At 47.6% G+C, this 21,227-nt stretch overlaps 1 protein-coding gene across 1 annotated transcript in view; it reads right to left on the bottom strand.

Annotated features, from left to right (window-relative positions):
- LOC110493302 (dedicator of cytokinesis protein 3) overlaps positions 1-21,227 on the bottom strand; it is a 348,112-nt gene that overhangs the window by 192,148 nt on the left and 134,737 nt on the right. The window contains exon 4 of the mRNA XM_090206492.1: positions 16,746-16,801. Coding sequence (XP_090062618.1) covers positions 16,746-16,801 — 56 coding nt within the window. The remainder of the gene's footprint in view (positions 1-16,745; positions 16,802-21,227) is intronic.

Genomic DNA, 21,227 nt, shown 5'->3' with positions numbered 1-21,227 from the left:
ACATCTCCATTTTGGATAGATAATTATTTGTGTTGTTGTTTGTTTAGTGTTTTCCAATTTTCACAGAATTTGTTAGCCTATGGATTCTTCAATTACATTGAGCTGATGTCAGACTTGCTGTTTCTTATTTTTCCGTAGTGTATTTCTGTATTGTTTTAGTGATTCACCATAGTGAAGGAGTAGACTCAGGTTTTCTGGGTCTCTATATTTTTGGTTGGACAGGTTTCTCCATTTCTTTCTTAGATTTTTGCATTCTTCATCAAACCATTTGTCATTATTGTTCATTTTCTTCGGTTTTCGATTGGTCACGCCCTGACCATGGAGAGACCTTGGTGCAGTAGGTCAGGGCATGACGAGGGGGTGTTCTAGTTCAATATTTTGATGTTGGTGTTTTGTATGGTTCCCAATTAGAGGCAGCTGGTAATCATTGCCTCTAATTGGGGATCATATTTAGGTAAGCATTTTTCCCACTTGTGTTTGTGGGATATTGTTTTGTGTTTGTGCTACTTTCACGTTTCATTGTTGGTTTATTGTTTTTGTTTGAAGTTTCACCGCAATAAAGATGTGGAACTCAACACGCCTTGGTCCGTCTCTCCTCACGATCGTAACACTATTTGAGATTTTTAGATTTGATAGGGAAGCTGAGAGGTTAGATATACTGTTTATGTTTTCTACTGCCAGGTTTACACCTTCACTATTACAGTGGAACATTTTGTCCAGGAAGTTGTCTTAAAGGGATTTAATTTGTTGTTGCCTAATTGGTTTCTGGTAGGTTTCCACACTACTTTCCTCCCATCCGTAGCATTTCTTAATGTTACTCAGTACCTTTGGCTTCGATGCCTCATGATTGAGTATTGCTCTGTTCAAGTAGACTGTGATTTTGCTGTGATCTGATAGGGGTGTCAGTGGGCTGACTGTGAATGTTCTGAGAGACTCTGGGTTGAGGTCGGTGATAAAGTAGTCTATAGTACTACTGCCAAGAGATGAGCTATAGGTGTACCTACCATAAGAGTCCCCTCGAAGCTTACCATTGACTATGTACTGTACATACCCAGCTTGCGACAGAGCTTCAGGAGTTGTGACCCGTTTTTGTTGGTTATGTTGTCATAGTTGTGCCTAGGGGGGCATATGGGGAAGGGAATGCTGTCACCTCCAGGTAGGTGTTTGTCCCCCTGTGTGCTGAGGGTGTCAGGTTCTTGTCCAGCTCTGGTATTTAGGTCGCCGCAGACTAGTACATGTCCCTGGGCCTGGAAATTATTGATTTCCCCCTCCAGAATGGAGAAGCTGTCTTCATTAAAGTATGGGGATTCTAGTGGGGGGATATAGGTAGCACACAGGAGGACATTCTTTCTCTGTTGAGATAATTTCCTTTTGAATTTCTAGCCAAATGTAAAATGTTCCTGTTTTGATTAATTTAATGGAGTGAGTTAGGTCAGCTCTATGTCAAAATAGCATACCCCCTGAGTCCCTTCCCTGTTTCACACCTGGTAGTTTGGTGGATGGGACTACCAGCTCTCTGTAACCTAGAGGGCAACCAGTGGGTCCATCTCCACCATACCAGGTTTCTTCAAGGATGACAATGTCTGTATTTCCAATATATTTGATGAAGTCTAGATTCCTGCTCTTTAGGCCAAAGGCAGGTGACCTCAGGCCTTGGATATTCCTGGATGGAATATCTGAGGTTTGGCCTCAGGCCAGTAAGTGTGAGCAGAGCCTGCTGAGCATCTGGTACATGCCATTTTAATTTTTTTTTTTTTTTACCTATATTTAACAAGGCATGTCAGTTAAGAACAATGACGGCCTCGGAACAGTGAGTTAACTGCCTTGTTCAGGGGCAGAACGACAGATTTGTACCTTGTCAGCTCGGGGATTCAATCTTGCAACTTTGGGTTACTAGTCCAACGTTCTAACCACTAGGCTACACTGCCGCCCCACTAGCCATTGGCTTGGGCTAGTGTAAGAGTGGGGATTTGGCCTGTTTGCCTGCTCACGGCCTGGGTGTATGTGTGACTACCATGTTGAGGCCCTCTTTGTGGGGGTGGGGGGCATGGGGTGGGCAGGAGGGGCATAGGTCTGATCTGAGGGTGCCTAAATGGGGTGTGGGTATGGTTGTCTTGGGGGGGTGTTTATTGGTTGGGGTGGGGGTCTGGATGTGGCTGGTGGTGTTGGGGTCTGGATGTAGGTCCTCTTGGCATGGGTCCTCTATGTGTAGGTTCGGGGGGGGGGATCCCGCAGGTCTGGCCGAGCGTCTCGCTGGTCTGGGCGTGGAGTCTATTGATCTGTTGCTCCCGTGTGAAGTGTTAGGGCTGCGTGTGAGAGTGATGTCCTTCAGGGTTCGGGTGAAGATGGGCACTGCTTCCTTGTAGAGGTGGAACTGGTCATAAAGGCTGTTCAAGTCCAGGGTGGAGTGGTGGGCCAAGTAAACATTTGGTTTTGAGGCACAGTCACGGGAAATACTTGCGTTTACCTGCTGTATTGTGGCAGGGTGGAAGTCTTTTCGTGGTAGCAGGGTGGAGATAACCACCTGTGCGTTGGGGAAAGTTATAGAAGCTTTTTCAATCACTCCCTTCAGTGCTATGGCCACCCTTTCCTGCTGTGCTCTCAGGTAATTTGTGCCTGTGTGTATTATTATGTGGCTGGGTGAACCTAGTTGGTCCTCAGACAGAAGGTCTAGGGCGCGCTGGGTGAACCTAATTGGTCTTCAGACAGAAGGTCTAGGGCACGCTGGGTGTTTGGACACCAGAGTTTATTTTATTTTCTTGTATATATTTCCCATTTGAGTCCATAAGGAGAACAATCTGTGTCTTGTGTATGTCCTCAGTGTGTGTGGGGGGTTGTCAGGAGGGCTATCAGGGTGGCTGACAGGGGGGATTGGAATCCCCTGGGCTTGGGGTTCTTCATTTGTCTGTTCTGCTGTGATGTCAACGCTATGGTCTTTTGTGGGCTGTTCTGCTGGCTCCTCTGCGGGGGTGGCCATCTCTCTAGGGGGTTGTTCTCTGTCAAACGCTATCCCCCTCACCCTCTACTGCAGCAGTCTGATCCTCTCCTCTAGTGCTCTGTTCATCTCCTGCTCCTGTTCTTTCTCCTGTTGAAGATGTTTCACAACAGTCCAGAGTACAGACATGTCTCTCTCCTCTCCACCTCCAGCACTCTGGGTCTGGTTAAGGGGGTGTTGTTGTGCTGGACTGTTGTCTGGGTCGGTGCTGACTGGAGTGTAATCACCTGCTGTTCCAGCTCCACCTGCCTTACCTCCAGCTGGGTGAATGTATCCTTCATTTCAATGAGGGAGTAGTACTCTGTGCTGGGAGGTTGACTTTCCGCTTGGGGTGGCTCGTCTGTGGGTTTATATAATGAAGAGGTCTGGTTTGACCCGCTCGGGGTGGGGTGTATCTTTCTCAAGGGAGAGCTTCTCCTGCTGGGCTAATTCTTTGATTAGGTGAAAGTTCAGCTGAAACTGTTGGGGGTTGCCCTGTACCATTACTGTTCCAGGGGGGTGGCAGGTAGTCTAGTGGTTAGAGCGTTGGTCCAGCAACCAAAAGATTGCTAGGTCAAGTTCCCGAGCTGACAAGGTAAAAATCTGTCGTTCTGCCCCTGAACAAGGCAGTTAACCCACTGTTCCTAGGCCGTCATTGAAAATAAGAATTTGTTCTTAACTGACTTGCCTAGTTAAATAAAGGTAAAATTACTGTTGCAGACTTATAGCGATTTATTTTAGCTGACTCAGAGTCCTCGTTGTCTAGTATCCTGAGTTAACAGAGGGGTAGTATGCTAATATAGCCCTGTGCCATGCCAGGGGATGGTCTGGTTAATATAGCACTGTGCCAGGGGATGGTCTGTGTTAATATAGCACTGTGCCAGGGGATGGTCTGGTTAATATAGCACTGTGCCATGCCAGGGGATGGTCTGTGTTAATGTAGCACTGTGCCAGGGGATGGTCTGTGTTAATATAGCACTGTGCCAGGGGATGGTCTGGTTAATATAGCACTGTGCCATGCCAGGGGATGGTCTGTGTTAATATAGCACTGTGCCAGGTGATGGTCTGGTTAATATAGCACTGTGCCATGCCAGGGGCTGGTCTGTTTTAATATAGCACTGTGCCAGGGGATGGTCTGGTTAATATAGCACTGTGCCAGGGGATGGTCTGGTTAATATAGCACTGTGCCAGGGGATGGTCTGGTTAATATAGCACTGTGCCAGGGGATGGTCTGGTTAATATAGCACTGTGTCATGCCAGGGGATGGTCTGGTTAATATAGCACTGTGCCAGGGGATGGTCTGGTTAATATAGCACTGTGCCATGTCAGGGGATGGTCTGGTTAATATAGTACTGTGCCAGGGGATGGTCTGGTTAATATAGCACTGTGCCAGGGGATGGTCTGGTTAATATATCACTGTGCCAGGGGATGGTCTGGTTAATATAGCACTGTGCCAGGGGATGGTCTGGTTAATATAGCACTGTACCAGGGGATGGTCTGGTTAATATAGCACTGTACCAGGGGATGGTCTGGTTAATATAACACTGTGTCAGGGGTTGGTTTGTGTTAATATAGCACTGTGCCATGCCAGGGGATGGTCTGGTTAATATAGCACTGTGCCATGCCAGGGGATGGTCTGGTTAATATAGCACTGTGCCAGGGGATGGTCTGTGTTAATATAGCACTGTGCCAGGGGATGGTCTGTGTTAATATAGCACTGTGCCAGGGGATGGTCTGGTTAATATAACACTGTGTCAGGGGTTGGTCTGTGTTAATATAGCACTGTGTCATGCCAGGGGATGGTCTGGTTAATATAGCACTGTGCCATGCCAGGGGATGGTCTGGTTAATATAGCACTGTGCCAGGGGATGGTCTGGTTAATATAGCACTGTGCCATGCCAGGGGATGGTCTGGTTAATATAACAATGTGTCAGGGGTTGGTCTGTGTTAATATAGCACTGTACCAGGGGATGGTCTGGTTAATATATCACTGTGCCATGCCAGGGGATGGTCTGGTTAATATAGCACTGTGCCAGGGGATGGTCTGGTTAATATAGCACTGTGCCATGCCAGGGGATGGTCTGGTTAATATAACAATGTGTCAGGGGTTGGTCTGTGTTAATATAGCACTGTACCAGGGGATGGTCTGGTTAATATATCACTGTGCCATGCCAGGGATGGTCTGGTTAATATAGCACTGTACCAGGGGATGGTCTGTGTTAATATAGCCCTGTGCCATGCCAGGGGATGGTCTGTGTTAATATAGCAGTGTCATGCCAGGGGATGGTCTGTGTTAATATAGCACTGTGCCATGCCAGGGGATGGTCTGGTTAATATAGCACTGTACCAGGGGATGGTCTGTGTTAATATAGCACTGTGCCAGGGGATGGTCTGTGTTAAATATAGCACTGTGTCATGCCAGGGGATGGTCTGTGTTAATATAGCACTGTGCCAGGGGATGGTCTGTGTTAATATAGCACTGTGCCAGGGGTTGGTCTGTGTTAATATAGCACTGTGTCATGCCAGGAGATGGTCTGGTTAATATAACACTGTGCCATGCCAGGGGATGGTCTGGTTAATATAGCACTGTGCCAGGGGATGGTCTGTGTTAAATATAGCACTGTGTCATGCCAGGGGATGGTCTGTGTTAATATAGCACTGTGCCAGGGGTTGGTCTGTGTTAATATAGCACTGTGTCATACCAGGGGATGGTCTGGTTAATATATCACTGTGCCATGCCAGGGATGGTCTGGTTAATATAGCACTGTGCCAGGGGATGGTCTGGTTAATATAGCACTGTGCCAGGGGATGGTCTGGTTAATATAGCACTGTGCCAGGAGATGGTCTGGTTAATATAGCACTGTGTCAGGGGATGGTCTGGTTAATATAACACTGTACCAGGGGATGGTCTGTGTTAAATATAGCACTGTGTCATGCCAGGGGATGGTCTGATTAATATAGCACTGTGTCATGCCAGGGGATGGTCTGGTTAATATATCACTGTGTCATGCCAGGGGATGGTCTGGTTAATATAGCACTGTACCAGGGGATGGTCTGTGTGGAAGATTAAGTTGCTGATGTTCTCGCTTTTAGAACTGTCAACAGAAAGTGTCTCTTGATTTTCCATAAGGAGCTCCATTTTGTGATCTTTTCTTGCCTTATCATTATTTACATGCAATACAGAGGGTATTGTGTTTTAATTACCTCTGAACAGCGGGAGGCAGCTTGTAAGGCCTCTCCATTTGGTTGGGGTAGACTGTGTGACTCTCCTGCCATTGTTGGGCTAAAGGGCTTTGACACCTCTCACTTGACACGTCAGTGCTAATTGAATTTGTATCAAGCTTGGCAGAATTAATTTAGCATTCAGTCCTTATGAAGTATTTTTTCTTCTTGGCTTTTGGAAATTAAATATAGTTTCAGACTAAACATTACTCACTCAGTTCCAGGTTGGATGGTTTTTTCAGTGTTTTCAGGTTTCTGAGAATTTAGCGTTGTAATAATAATCTCCCTCCTCCCCCCCCTTCCCTCCCCCCTCTCCCTCCTTCTCTCCCCCTTACCTTCTTCTCTCCCTCATTCCCTCTCCCTCCTTCTCACCCCCTCACCCTCCTTCTCTCCCCCACCCTCCTTCTCTCCCCCCTCTCCCTCATTCCCTCTCCCTCCTTCTCTCCCCCTCTCCCTCCTTCTCTCCCCCTCTCCCTCCTTCTCTCCCCCTCTCCCTCCTTCTCTCCCCCTCTCCCTCCTTCTCTCCCCCCTCTCCCTCCTTCTCTCCCCCTTCCCTCCTTCCCTCTCCACTCCCTCCTCTCTCCCCTCGCCCTCATTCCCTCTCCCTCCTCTCTCCTCTCTCCTCTCGCCATCCTCCTCTCTCCCCTCTCCATCCTCCTCTCGCCCCCCCTCACTACTTCTCTCTGCCCGGTCCCTTCTTCTCCCCATTCCCCTCCCTCCTCTATCCCCTCTCCCTCCTCTCTCCCCTCTCCCTCATTCCCTCTCCCTCCTCTCCCCTCTCCATCCTTCTCTCGCCTCCCTCCCTACTTCTCTCTGCCCTGTCCCTTCTTCTCCCCATTCCCCTCCCTCCTCTCTCCTCTCTCCCCTCTCCCCTCTCCCTCATTCCCTCTCCATCCTTCTCTCGCCCCCCTCCCTACTTCTCTCTGCCCTGTCCCTTCTTCTCCCCATTCCCCTCCCTCCTCCCTCCTCTCTCCTCTCTCCCCTCTCCCTCATTCCCTCTCCATCCTTCTCCCGTCCCCCTCCCTACTTCTCTCTGCCCTGTCCCTTCTTCTCCCCATTCCCCTCCCTCCATCTGTATTTCTGCCCCCCCCCCCCCCCCCCCCCCCTCTGCCTCCCTTCACTCCCTACCTCACCAACTCCGCTCTCACAATCCCTATAACTGATTAGCATCTCCCAACCCTAAAATGTAACACACAATGAGATGAACATGCTGTCTCAGTAGAGGGGCCTCCGCTCCAGGCCCCCTGACTCCACAGCCACTAGAAAAACATACTGTCATGAATGTCCTGTGAGGATCACAATGGGTCAGATCAGCTTGGCAATGGCTGACAGTAACCAGGCCCACTCAGACAGTAACCAGGCCCACTCAAACACTAACCAGGCCCACTCAGACAGTAACCAGGCCCACTCAGACAGTAACCAGGCCCACTCAGACAGTAACCAGGCCCACTCAGACAGTAACCAGGCCCACCCAGAGAGTAACCAGGCCCTCTCAGAGGGTTGGGGGGGTGCTGCTGGATGGACAGCTCACACCCTGTTGTAAATTACAGGAGAAGGGGACTATTTATTCCCCTACAGTATGAACAAAAGGAGATCAGAACATTGCCAGGTTGCAGCTGTGCGTGTAAAGTGAATAATGAATAATCAATAATCAACACGAGGTGTAGGTGAAAAGCTAATCTCCCAGACAATCACTAATACAGCTGATTAGCTGTCTTAAGTCAGATATTGAGAAAAGTGAATCTAAGAGGGACCATCATACTACTCTTTTCAAATCACCGTAGTATGCTACTCTCATGACCCCAATGGCAACCGTCGACGCAGCTGGCTAGCCTATCTTCCAGAGGGAACAACAATAGACGACGGGAAAGGGGAGACCCCTTTCAGACAATCAGAGCTATTCAGCTTGCAACCTTCCTAAGGAGGGCTGGTTCAGTGAACAAAGGCATTCACACGTAAATACATTCATGATTTCTTATTCCGAACGGGCGCTGGTTCGTGTGTAAACTATATGATTACTGTGAGAATAGTTCTGAAATGTATCGATGATATGTGTCTTTTCCTCTCTCTCTCTCTCTCTCTCTCTCTCTCTCTCTCTCTCTCTCTCTCTCTATGTCATTGCGTAAAAAGCCACCATATTGTAAAAGTCTGTTAGGGACCGTTGTGTCATTTATTAAGTGTGTATGTTATCCTGTTATTATTTAGTTAGCTAGTAAATAATTAACCAATTTGTGTAGTACTGAATCATGAGTAAGGCTGGGGTTTTTGCAGATACATGAGGTTACGACTGTTGAGAATGATGATATGATGAGAGGTTATGATAAATATGTTGACTGTTTTATGAATGTTATAGGTAAAGACATTACAGAGTTTAAGTCGGAAGACGGTAACTCCTAAAAACAACTTCCTAATGAGTTAAATGTTACATGATTAATTTAATCTGGTAACAATCAAACAACGACAGTTGATTCAATAAATAACAGTCATCAGATTAACAGAAGTAAAGGCACGACTTTTCCACAATCACTTATGTCTAGTGCTTTTTGAGGTCGGCTCGATTTCAGTTTCAAAAATGGTCTTTTAGAATTTAAATGTACTATGCATTATGTGGGCTGAATGCTGTAACAACACAGAATAACACAATAAAAGTCACATTATGGTAGTTGACTGTCCATTACTGCTTATCGCGTATTAAGCATCATTTATTCGCATCACTTTACTAAAATCTTTCAGTTTTGTATTTTACATTTGTTTTATTTGATTACTTTATTATTTCATTCCAAGTCATCATCTCGTCTCTATAGAGCTGCTGCCTGACAAAAAAATCACTATTTTAGTAGATCTTCAAAGTAAATAAGGCATGCTACTATGACTGCTGAATACCAACTATCAATCACTTAGCTCATGTATTTTCAGGTGGAGATACCTCGCGAAGCAACAACTGCTCTCTATTTCTCCATTGTGCTGTTCTTCTGTCTCTTCTCTCCGTCTCCATGTCTGCACCGCGCAGACTGGACAAGTAGGCGCGCAATGGATTATGGTCATTGTAGTTAATTACCACATTTTCTGCGTCAAACTATGTAGAATATTGGCCTGTTGGAGACTGTCACGACTTCCTCCGAAGGTGGCTCCTCTCCCTGTTCGGGCGGCGCTCGGCGGTCGTTGTCGCCGGTCTACTAGCTGCTACTGAAGGTGGCTCCTCTCCCTGTTCGGGCGGTGCTCGGCGGTCGTCGTCGCCGGTCTACTAGCTGCTACTGAAGGTGGCTCCTCTCCCTGTTCGGGCGGTGCTCGGCGGTCGTCGTCGTCGGTCTACTAGCTGCTACTGAAGGTGGCTCCTCTCCCTGTTCGGGCGGTGCTCGGCGGTCGTCGTCGCCGGTCTACTAGCTGCTACTGAAGGTGGCTCCTCTCCCTGTTCGGGCGGTGCTCGGCGGTCGTCGTCGCCGGTCTACTAGCTGCTACTGAAGGTGGCTCCTCTCCCTGTTCGGGCGGTGCTCGGCGGTCGTCGTCGCCGGTCTACTAGCTGCTACTGAAGGTGGCTCCTCTCCCTGTTCGGGCGGTGCTCGGCGGTCGTCGTCGCCGGTCTACTAGCTGCTACTGAAGGTGGCTCCTCTCCCTGTTCGGGCGGTGCTCGGCGGTCGTCGTCGCCGGTCTACTAGCTGCTACTGAAGGTGGCTCCTCTCCCTGTTCGGGCGGTGCTCGGCGGTCGTCGTCGCCGGTCTAATAGCTGCTACTGAAGGTGGCTCCTCTCCCTGTTCGGGCGGTGCTCGGCGGTCGTCGTCGCCGGTCTACTAGCTGCTACTGAAGGTGGCTCCTCTCCCTGTTCGGGCGGTGCTCGGCGGTCGTCGTCGCCGGTCTACTAGCTGCTACTGAAGGTGGCTCCTCTCCCTGTTCGGGCGGTGCTCGGCGGTCGTCGTCGCCGGTCTACTAGCTGCTACTGAAGGTGGCTCCTCTCCCTGTTCGGGCGGTGCTCGGCGGTCGTCGTCGCCGGTCTACTAGCTGCTACTGAAGGTGGCTCCTCTCCCTGTTCGGGCGGTGCTCGGCGGTCGTCGTCGGCGGTCGTCGTCGCCGGTCTAATAGCTGCTACTGAAGGTGGCTCCTCTACCTGTTCGGGCGGTGCTCGGCGGTCGTCGTCGCCGGTCTACTAGCTGCTACTGAAGGTGGCTCCTCTCCCTGTTCGGGCAGTGCTCAGCGGTCGTCGTCGCCGGTCTACTAACTGCTACTGAAGGTGGCTCCTCTCCCTGTTCGGGCGGTGCTCGGTGGTCGTCGTCGCCGGTCTACTAGCTGCTACTGAAGGTGGCTCCTCTCCCTGTTCGGGCGGCGCTCGGCGGTCGTCGTCGCCGGTCTACTAGCTGCTACTGAAGGTGGCTCCTCTCCCTGTTCGGGCGGCGCTCGGCGGTCGTCGTCGCCGGTCTACTAGCTGCTACTGAAGGTGGCTCCTCTCCCTGTTCGGGCGGCGCTCGGCGGTCGTCGTCGCCGGTCTACTAGCTGCTACTGAAGGTGGCTCCTCTCCCTGTTCGGGCGGCGCTCGGCGGTCGTCGTCGCCGGTCTACTAGCTGCTACTGAAGGTGGCTCCTCTCCCTGTTCGGGCGGTGCTCGGAGGTCGTCGTCGCCGGTATACTAGCAGCTACTGAAGGTGGCTCCTCTCCCTGTTCGGGCGGTGCTCGTCGGTCGTCGTCGTCGGTCTACTAGCTGCTACTGAAGGTGGCTCCTCTCCCTGTTCGGGCGGTGCTCGGCGGTCGTCGTCGTCGGTCTATTAGCTGCTACTGAAGGTGTCTCCTCTCCCTGTTCGGGCGGTGCTCGGCGGTCGTCGTCGCCGGTCTACTAGCTGCTACTGAAGGTGGCTCCTCTCCCTGTTCGGGCGGTGCTCGGCGGTCGTCGTCGCCGGTCTACTAGCTGCTACTGAAGGTGGCTCCTCTCCCTGTTCGGGCGGTGCTCGGCGGTCGTCGTCGTCGGTCTACTAGCTGCTACTGAAGGTGGCTCCTCTTCCTGTTCGGGCGGTGCTCGGCGGTCGTCGTCGCCGGTCTACTAGCTGCTACTGAAGGTGGCTCCTCTCCCTGTTCGGGCGGTGCTCGGCGGTCGTCGTCGCCGGTCTACTAGCTGCTACTGAAGGTGGCTCCTCTCCCTGTTCGGGCGGTGCTCGGCGGTCGTCGTCGCCGGTCTACTAGCTGCTACTGAAGGTGGCACCTCTCCCTGTTCGGGCGGTGCTCGGCGGTCGTCGTCGCCGGTCTACTAGCTGCTACTGAAGGTGGCTCCTCTCCCTGTTCGGGCGGTGCTCGGCGGTCGTCGTCGCCGGTCTACTAGCTGCTACTGATGGTGGCTCCTCTCCCTGTTCGGGCGGTGCTCGGCGGTCGTCGTCGCCGGTCTACTAGCTGCTACTGAAGGTGGCTCCTCTCCCTGTTCGGGCGGTGCTTGGCGGTCGTCGTCGCCGGTCTACTAGCTGCTACTGATTGTGGCTCCTCTCCCTGTTCGGGCGGTGCTCGGCGGTCGTCGTCGCCGGTCTACTAGCTGCTACTGAAGGTGGCTCCTCTCCCTGTTCGGGCGGTGCTCGGCGGTCGTCGTCGCCGGTCTACTAGCTGCTACTGAAGGTGGCTCCTCTCCCTGTTCGGGCGGCGCTCGGCGGTCGTCGTCGCCGGTCTACTAGCTGCTACTGAAGGTGGCTCCTCTCCCTGTTCGGGCGGTGCTCTGCGGTCGTCGTCGCCGGTCTACTAGCTGCTACTGAAGGTGGCTCCTCTTCCTGTTCGGGCGGTGCTCGGCGGTCGTCGTCGTCGGTCTACTAGCTGCTACTGAAGGTGGCTCCTCTCCCTGTTCGGGCGGTGCTCGGCGGTCGTCGTCGTCGGTCTACTAGCTGCTACTGAAGGTGGCTCCTCTCCCTGTTCGGGCGGTGCTCTGCGGTCGTCGTCGCCGGTCTACTAGCTGCTACTGAAGGTGGCTCCTCTTCCTGTTCGGGCGGTGCTCGGCGGTCGTCGTCGTCGGTCTACTAGCTGCTACTGAAGGTGGCTCCTCTTCCTGTTCGGGCGGTGCTCGGCGGTCGTCGTCGCCGGTCTACTAGCTGCTACTGAAGGTGGCTCCTCTCCCTGTTCGGGCGGTGCTCGGCGGTCGTCGTCGTCGGTCTACTAGCTGCTACTGAAGGTGGCTCCTCTTCCTGTTCGGGCGGTGCTCGGCGGTCGTCGTCGTCGGTCTACTAGCTGCCACCGATCCTTTTTCCTTTTCTTTTGGTTATGTCTGGTTTGTGATTCACCTGGTTTCATTTTGGTTAATTATGGGGGTGGTATTTAATCTCGACATTTCCTTTGGGTTTTTGTGCGGAATTGTTTTCGTTTGACTGTCAATTAGTTTTGGGTTGCGTCTTCTTTAAGTTCATGTTTAACAGGTGGGTTTTCCCTGGACTGTATCTGAGTGGGGTTTTGTGGCTACTTTGTAGTCCGGTGTCTTGTTATTTTGAACTTGTTTAATAAAACGCCCTTTTCCTTCGGAACTTGTATAATAAAACGCCCTTTTCCTTCGGAACTTGTTTAATAAAACGCCCTTTTCCTTCGGGAACTTGTGTAATAAAACGTCCTTTTCCTTCGGAACCTGTTTAATAAAACGCCCTTTTCCTTCGGAACTTGTTTAATAAAACGCCCTTTTCCTTCGGAACTTGTATAATAAAACGCCCTTTTCCTTCGGAACTTGTTTAATAAAACGCCCTTTTCCTTCGGGAACTTGTGTAATAAAACGTCCTTTTCCTTCGGAACCTGTTTAATAAAACGCCCTTTTCCTTCGGAACGTGTGTAATAAAACGGCCTTTTCCTTCGGGACTTGTGTAATAAAACGCCCTTTTCCTTCGGGACTTGTGTAATAAAACACCCTTTTCCTTCGGGACTTGTGTAATAAAACGCCCTTTTCCTTCTGAACGTGTTTAATAAAACGCCCCTTTTCCTACGGAACTTGTATAATAAAACGCCCTTTTCCTTCGGAACTTGTTTAATAAAACGCCCCTTTTCCTTCTGAACTTTTTTAATAAAACGCCCTTTTCCTTCGGAACTTGTATAATAAAACGCCCTTTTCCTTCAGAACTTGTTTAATAAAACGCCCCTTTTCCTTCGGAACTTGTTTAATAAAACGCCCTTTTCCTTCGGAACTTGTATAATAAAACGCCCTTTTCCTTCAGAACTTGTTTAATAAAACGCCCCTTTTCCTTCGGAACTTGTTTAATAAAACGCCCCTTTTCCTTCGGAACTTGTATAATAAAACGCCCTTTTCCTTCGGAACTTGTATAATAAAACGCCCTTTTCCTTCAGAACTTGTTTAATAAAACGCCCCTTTTCCTTCGGAACTTGTATAATAAAACGCCCTTTTCCTTCAGAACTTGTTTAATAAAACGCCCCTTTTCCTTCGGAACTTGTTTAATAAAACGCCCTTTTCCTTCGGAACTTGTTTAATAAAACGCCCCTTTTCCTTCTGAACTTTTTTAATAAAACGCCCCTTTTCCTTCGGGACTTGTTTCTCCTGCGCCTGACTCCACATCTCCTTGGGGAGATCTGACAGAAGCTTCAATTCCCTACTATATCACACAGTTCTGGCTTGATCTAATTTATCTCTAGAGAAACTGCGCATTGTGTTCACACAGAAAAAACTCATTCAAATAATTGAACCGTGGTCGGTACATTGGTTGTTTAAAAAAAACGGGGCAAAAATGTACATAATTGAAGGTTAAACTGCTCATGTCTCTTTAACCACCATCCAAGTAAAACCAAATCTGGGTTCAGTTAGTATTTGTTTTCTTTCAAACACTTTAGCGATTCTTGCAAGAGCAAGTGTGGCCCGGCGAAACTAAATAGTCCCCCCCAAAAATGCCAACCCCACCCCCACCTATCTGACACCACAAACAGACTCAATAAAGTGCAGATCATTTTTTGACCTGAAAACAGATAGTATTTCAAACTGGATCTCCATAGAAGAGCTGTGGGTCATACTGAACCCATTGCATCACACATCAATCATCAGGGCCATGTTCTCATCTCAAATCTAATCTAGGCCTTACATGATATCTATTAGACCAATGCACATTCACATACAATACATATAGATCATTGTGTCAGTAGATGACACAATACATATAGATCAGCATCTAGAACAGAAAACTGAACTGACTTCTGGGATCAGTATAGAAGATGGTAGAGAGACAGTGGAGGAGAAGAGGAAGAGGAAGAGACAGTGGAGGAGAAGAGGAAGAGACAGTGGAGGAGAAGAGGTAGAGACAGTGGAGGAGAAGACGTAGAGACAGTGGAGGAGAAGAGGTAGAGGAAGAGACAGTGGAGGAGAAGAGGAAGAGACAGTGGAGGAGAAGAGGAAGAGACAGTGGAGGAGAAGAGGTAGAGACAGTGGAGGAGAAGAGGAAGAGACAGTGGAGGAGAAGAGGAAGAGGTAGAGAGACAGTGGAGGAGAAGAGGAAGAGGAAGAGACAGTGGAGGAGAAGAGGAAGAGACAGTGGAGGAGAAGAGGAAGAGACAGTGGAGGAGAAGAGGAAGAGACAGTGGAGGAGAAGAGGAAGAGACAGTGGAGGAGAAGAGGAAGAGACAGTGGAGGAGAAGAGGAAGAGACAGTGGAGGAGAAGAGGAAGAGACAGTGGAGGAGAAGAGGAAGAGACAGTGGAGGAGAAGAGGAAGAGACAGTGGAGGAGAAGAGGAAGAGACAGTGGAGGAGAAGAGGAAGAGGTAGAGACAGTGGAGGAGAAGAGGAAGAGACAGTGGAGGAGAAGAGGAAGAGACAGTGGAGGAGAAGAGGAAGAGACAGTGGAGGAGAAGAGGAAGAGACAGTGGAGGAGAAGAGGAAGAGGAAGAGAGACAGTGGAGGAGAAGAGGAAGAGGAAGAGACAGTGGAGGAGAAGAGGAAGAGACAGTGGAGGAGAAGAGGAAGAGGAAGAGACAGTGGAGAAGAGGAAGAGACAGTGGAGGACAAGAGGAAGAGTAGAGAGACAGTGGAGGACACGAGGAAGAGGAAGAGAGACAGTGGAGGAGAAGAGGAAGAGGTAGAGACAGTGGAGGAGAAGAGGTAGAGAGACATTATTTATCTATATCTCCCTCTCTTTCCCTCCCTATCCTGCCCTGCCACGCTCTCCCTCCCTTTCCCTCTACCGCTACTCTCCCCCCTCCATCCCTGCCTCCTCTTCTCTCTTCCCTCTCTTCTCTCTATCTATCCCTGCCTTTCTCCAAACTCAAATTCGTAGAATGTATTAGTTACGTTACCCATAGAACAACACAGAATATTGTGTTGTGGGTCAACTGTAATCTTTTAGGATTTACAGTTGACCCACAACTAAAATATGAAGCCCACATTATCTTCATTACAAATAGACGGCCAACAATTGGAAAAAATATCGATTAAAATGTAATTTGCATAATGTTTTGAAAGCGTTTATTTTAGGTCATATTAATCGAAGTAACAGATGTCTTAATTTGCATAACGGATTTAATTAAATGCACAAAGAGACAAATTAATTGGATGTACAATCCTTTACAATTTCCAAGTACCCCTCCTGAGGGGATATGAAAACAAGAAAATAAGCATTTTGAGTTTTAAAATCGTATTGGAAAAAAGGGCCGTATTTAAAAATTCAATATACAAAACAGTCTTTTGCTGATCTCAATAAGTCATCAGATTTTGATACAATACTTATATACTGTATCTTCTCTAGCCTGGCCATAGATTGAATAAGAAAATATATTGTTTCCTGTCTAGCCTGGCCATAGATATAGTAAGAAAATACATTGTATCTTGTCTAGCCTGGCCATAGATTGAATAAGAAAATATATTGTTTCCTGTCTAGCCTGGCCATAGATATAGTAAGAAAATACATTGTATCCTGTCTAGCCTGGCTCTAGATTTATCTCTGATAACTCTTATGGTCATTGTTACAGATGCACATCTTAATTTGACTAATAATAAAAAATAAATAAACTAATAAATAATCCTGCAGCAATAGCAAATGTGAATTATTATGTGGACAGCTGTAGATTCCCTGTACCACACTAGATAACTGTTAACTAGTCATGACTGTAGTTTCTCTGTACCACCATGCTAGATGACTCCATTATTCTCCTCTCCTCTCCTCTCCTCTCCTCTCCTCTCCTCTCCTCTCCTCTCCTCTCCTCTCCTCTCCTCTCCTCATCTCTCCTCTCCTCTCCTCTCCATCCCTCTCCTCTCCCCTCCTCTCCCCTCCATCCCTCTCTCCTATCTTCTCCTCTCACCTCCTCTCCTCTCCTCTCTCCTCCATTCCTCTCTCCTCCTCGCCTCTCCCCTCCTCACTCCTCTCCTCTCCCCTCCTCACTCCTCCATCCCTCTCTCCTCTCCTTCATCCCTTTCTCCTCTCCCCTTTCTCATTTCCCCTCCTTATCTCTCCCCTCCTCTCCTCTCCACTCCCCTCCCCTCCACTCCTCTCCTCTCCACTCCCCTCCTCTCCACTCCCCTCCTCACTCCTCCATCCCTCTCCCCTCTTCTCCATCCCTCTCTCCTCTCCTCTGTCTCAGCAGAGAAAACAGTTTGTTATAATTGATGTAGTGGTTCTTACCCTCTGTTGGTTACAATGGCCTTCTTCAAGTGAACGTAGCTGGTTGGGAAGATCCCCTGGGAAAAGAAAGGATAAAAACACACCTATTAACTAACACTCAACACTACTGCTGAGAGAGAGAGAGAGAGAGAGAGAGAGAGAGAGAGAGAGAGAGAGAGAGAGAGAGAGAGAGAGAGAGAGAGAGAGAGAGAGAGAATTTTTTATCCCAGAGTGTCAATGTGGGTCATTTCAACACATCTCTTTCCAAGTGGAAGAAAGATCCCCAGAAGATCACACTGTAGTATCTCTGCCAGGACTCTGTCATGTTGTAGTGAATGACTGTAACACAGACCACACTGTTTCTCTACATCACTTTGTAACGCAGTAGTGAAGCACTAGTAATCACAGTCAGTCTAGTCAGTTAGTTTGGCCTCTTGATTCCGTAATCACAGTCAGTCTAGTCAGTTAGTTTGGCCTCTTGATTCCGTAATCACAGGCAGTCTAGTAAGTTAGTTTGGCCTCTTGATTCAGTAATCACAGACAGTCTAGTCAGTTAGTTTGGCCTCTTGATTCAGTAATCACAGACAGTCTAGTCAGTTAGTTTGGCCACGTGATTCAGTAATCACAGACAGTCTAGTCAGTTAGTTTGGCCTCTTGATTCAGTAATCACAGACAGTCTAGTCAGTTAGTTTGGCCTCTTGATTCAGTATTCACAGGCAGTCTAGTAAGTTAGTTTGGCCTCTTGATTCAGTAATCACAGACAGTCTAGTCAGTTAGTTTGGCCTCTTGATTCAGTAATCACAGACAGTCTAGTCAGTTAGTTTGGCCTCTTGATTCAGTAATCACAGACAGTCTAGTCAGTTAGTTTGGCCTCTTGATTCAGTAATCACAGACAGTCTAGTCAGTTAGTTTGGCCTCTTGATTCAGTAATCACAGACAGTCTAGTCAGTTAGTTTGGCCTCTTGATTCAGTAATCACAGACAGTCTAGTCAGTTAGTTTGGCTTCTTGATTCAGTAATCACAGGCAGTCTAGTCAGTTAGTTTGGCCTCTTGATTCAGTAATCACAGACCGTCTAGTCAGTTAGTTTGGCCTCTTGATTCAGTAATCACAGTCAGTCTAGTCAGTTAGTTTGGCCTCTTGATTCAGTAATCACAGAATAGTCTAGTCAGTTATGTTGGCCTCTTGATTCAGTAATCACAGACAGTCTCTTGCTACAGGCACAGTGCACTGTGTTTGACCCTTTGAGCTCTGGTGCACAATATATAAATGAGGTGCCATTTGCAACACACATCCTTTGTCTTTTTAAAACGGCCCTTCCAACAACTAACACTGGTTATGTCTTTTATAACTCAAACATGCAGGTATTTATGTGTTGGAGTCTTTAAACTTAATTTATTCTTTAAACTTTATTTCGTAACGTGTGAAAAGCCAAGGTTGGATGCACTGTAGCACCCAATGTCTTATTCAGGGACAGGGAACAACAACAACAACAACAACAAAAACAATGACAAATGTCATATATAGTAAGGTGTACAGTAACTATCTTGCTTGCTGACAAATGTCCCTGCAAGAGGTACGACTGTCCTGTCTCATAACTGATTGAAGGCTACAGGAAGAGAGGTACGACTGTCCTGTCTCATAACTGATTGAAGGCTACAGGAAGAGAGGTATGACTGTCCTGTCTCATAACTGGTTGAAGGCTACAGGAAGAGAGGTATGACTGTCCTGTCTCATAACTGATTGAAGGCTACAGGAAGAGAGGTATGACTGTCCTGTCTCATAACTGATTGAAGGCTACAGGAAGAGAGGTATGACTGTCCTGTCTCATAACTGATTGAAGGATACAGGAAGAGGTATGACTGTCCTGTCTCATAACTGATTGAAGGCTACAGAGGCCAACTACAGATCATGTATCCCCCATTTCAAGGACAATGTTCCTCTGATGTGTATTTAGGATGCATGCCAAATGGTAATCAAGTCCCTAAAGTAGTGGTGGGGGCATAATGCTCTGGTCTAAAGTAGTGTACTATGTGGAGAATAGGGTCTAAAGTAGTGCACGACATAGGGAATAGGGTCTAAAGTAGTGCACTATATAGAGAATAGGGTACCATAGGGCTCTGGTCTAAAGTAGTGCACTATATAGAGAATAGGGTGCCATAGGGCTCTGGTATAAAGTAGTGCACTATATAGAGAATAGGGTGCCATTGGGCTCTGGTATAAAGTAGTGCACTATATAGGGAATAGGGTGCCATAGGGCTCTGGTATAAAGTAGTGCATTACGTAGGGAATAGATTGTCATTTGGGAAGCATCCATAAACACATATTTTCATGTCAGCTTCACACTCTTAGGAAGCTCTGAGCTGCCTTTAGGGGTATGGAGATACACCCCTGGTGATTCACGCATGTGTGTGTGTCTGTGCGTGCGCGTGTGTGTGTCTGTGTGTGTCTGTGCGTGTGTGTGTGTGCGTGCGTGTGTGTGTGTCTGTGTGTGTCTGTGTGTGTGTGTGTGTGTGTGTGTGTGTGTGTGTGTGTGTGTGTGTTTCTTTGCATGCGTGTGTGTGTGCGTGCGTGTCTGTGTGTGTGTGTCTGTGCGTGTGTGTGTGTCCGTGCGTGTGTGTGTGTGTGTGTGTGTGTGTGTGTGTGTGTGTGTGTGTGTGTGTGTGTGTGTGTGTGTGTGTGTGCGTGTGCTTGTGCGTGTGCCAGCAGCAGCAGTAATGGAGGTGTTATCTCTCTATATCTATATATACAGATAGACAGTCATTCCCATTCTGCAGATATCATCCTACATCCTACTCTCATATCAATTATTGATCAGTGAACATACTAAATGTAGCATGCAGTAGAACAATGTCTCTGTACTGGCATGACCTTCTATACAGGTTGTCATGACGTTGCACTCTTTGGGTACAGCAAGCACCATCCCCCCTCTCCCTGCCTCTCTCTGCTCATTCAACCAGGCTGCTGTGGTCAGTGAGGATGTAAATTCCTCCAGGAGATTATCTCCTCATGGCCACACAGTATAAGAGACAGAGTGAATCTTCATAGAGAACAAAGGAATTCCTTCCACCTCACAGAACTTGAGGTCCGAACAACGTTCATGTTCCGGAGAAGGTATAAAAGATCGGTGAAGAATCCAGCTACGAACTGGTCCGTTTGGTACATTTTGGTGAAGCTCATGGGAGACGGTGTGGCCACATTACCATAACGCTGTTTATATAATAGCCTCAGATATGAGGTTTACATCTAATTATTGTATAAGATGAATGAGTGAAGATGATACTGGTTGTAAAATTGTGTAATGTGAGTTTGGACTGTTTAATGAAGGAAACTCCAATTTCCTTTTGAGTTGAACTAAATCAGAGGACCGCCCATGAGCCTAGTTAGGGTCAGGCATCCTGGGACAGCCCCTTTTATGCAATTCCGTAAAAAAACAAACTTTGAGAAATTCTCAGTAGACCATTTCACTCAATCACGGGAGGACAAAGGTTGCGGACCATGTTTCTCTCAATCACGGGAGGACAAAGGTTGCAGACCATTGCTGAATCTTTTAACCATCCCACGTGGTTAAACTCTTAGACTATTGATACCGACAGAATAAGAACAAGTCTTTGATATTAATTACTAGTCTGCAGCTGGGAATTCGGTATCATTGAACGCGAAGAAAGACAACCGCCGAAACATCCATTCTACAACAACATGAGTGAAAGTCGCTCTGAACTATCCCCTCTAACCACGACAGAGAGAGAGCGAGAGAGAGAGACACTATATATATATATATATATATATATATATATATATATATATATATATATATATATATATATGACATTTGTAATGTCTTTATTGTTTTGAAACTTCTGTATGTGTAATGTTTACTATTATTTTTTATAGTTTATATATTATCCACCTCACTTGCTTTGGCAATGTTAACACGTTTCCCATGCCAATAAAGCCCCTTGAATTGAATTTAATTGAAATGAGAGAGAAAGAGAGGATGGAAACTCTCCAACAGAAACTAACTTTTCAACAGCGATCAAGACGACACACTGAGCGTAAATATATATATTGATTCTAATTGTTCCCGAATCAGTGAGTGTTCATGTGTCAAGGATTAGCATTTCAATTGTTAGAATTGATAACTCTGTATTAACTCAGTCGACCCCCACTTCCCTTTTGTCTAACAAGCCACCATGCTGGTTTAGCCCACTAGGACACATTCTCCTATCATTTCATGTAACTATATTCACTGTGTTTGTTTATGCATTTCTGTGATTTACTTAGTTAGTAATAAATAAATGATTTAAGACAATTGATGTATGGATGACTCATAGTGAAGACTGGGTTCGTGCAGATAACCAACAATTTATGACGTTTGGAATGAGGTAAAATAAATTATTCATTAATCAGAAGACTATTGATCAGCTATGAAAATATCTGAAAGGTTATATTGGGAAATTATAACTTTGTAATCTGAATATTTTCCTTGGTGCCCCGACTTCCTA

Source organism: Oncorhynchus mykiss, chromosome 17 (assembly GCF_057628025.1).
Source record: "Oncorhynchus mykiss isolate SJ-2025 chromosome 17, ASM5762802v1, whole genome shotgun sequence".
Lineage (NCBI taxonomy): Eukaryota > Metazoa > Chordata > Actinopteri > Salmoniformes > Salmonidae > Oncorhynchus > Oncorhynchus mykiss.
The sequence above is the reverse complement of the archived record's forward strand: the minus strand, read 5'-3'. Positions and strand labels throughout refer to the sequence as shown.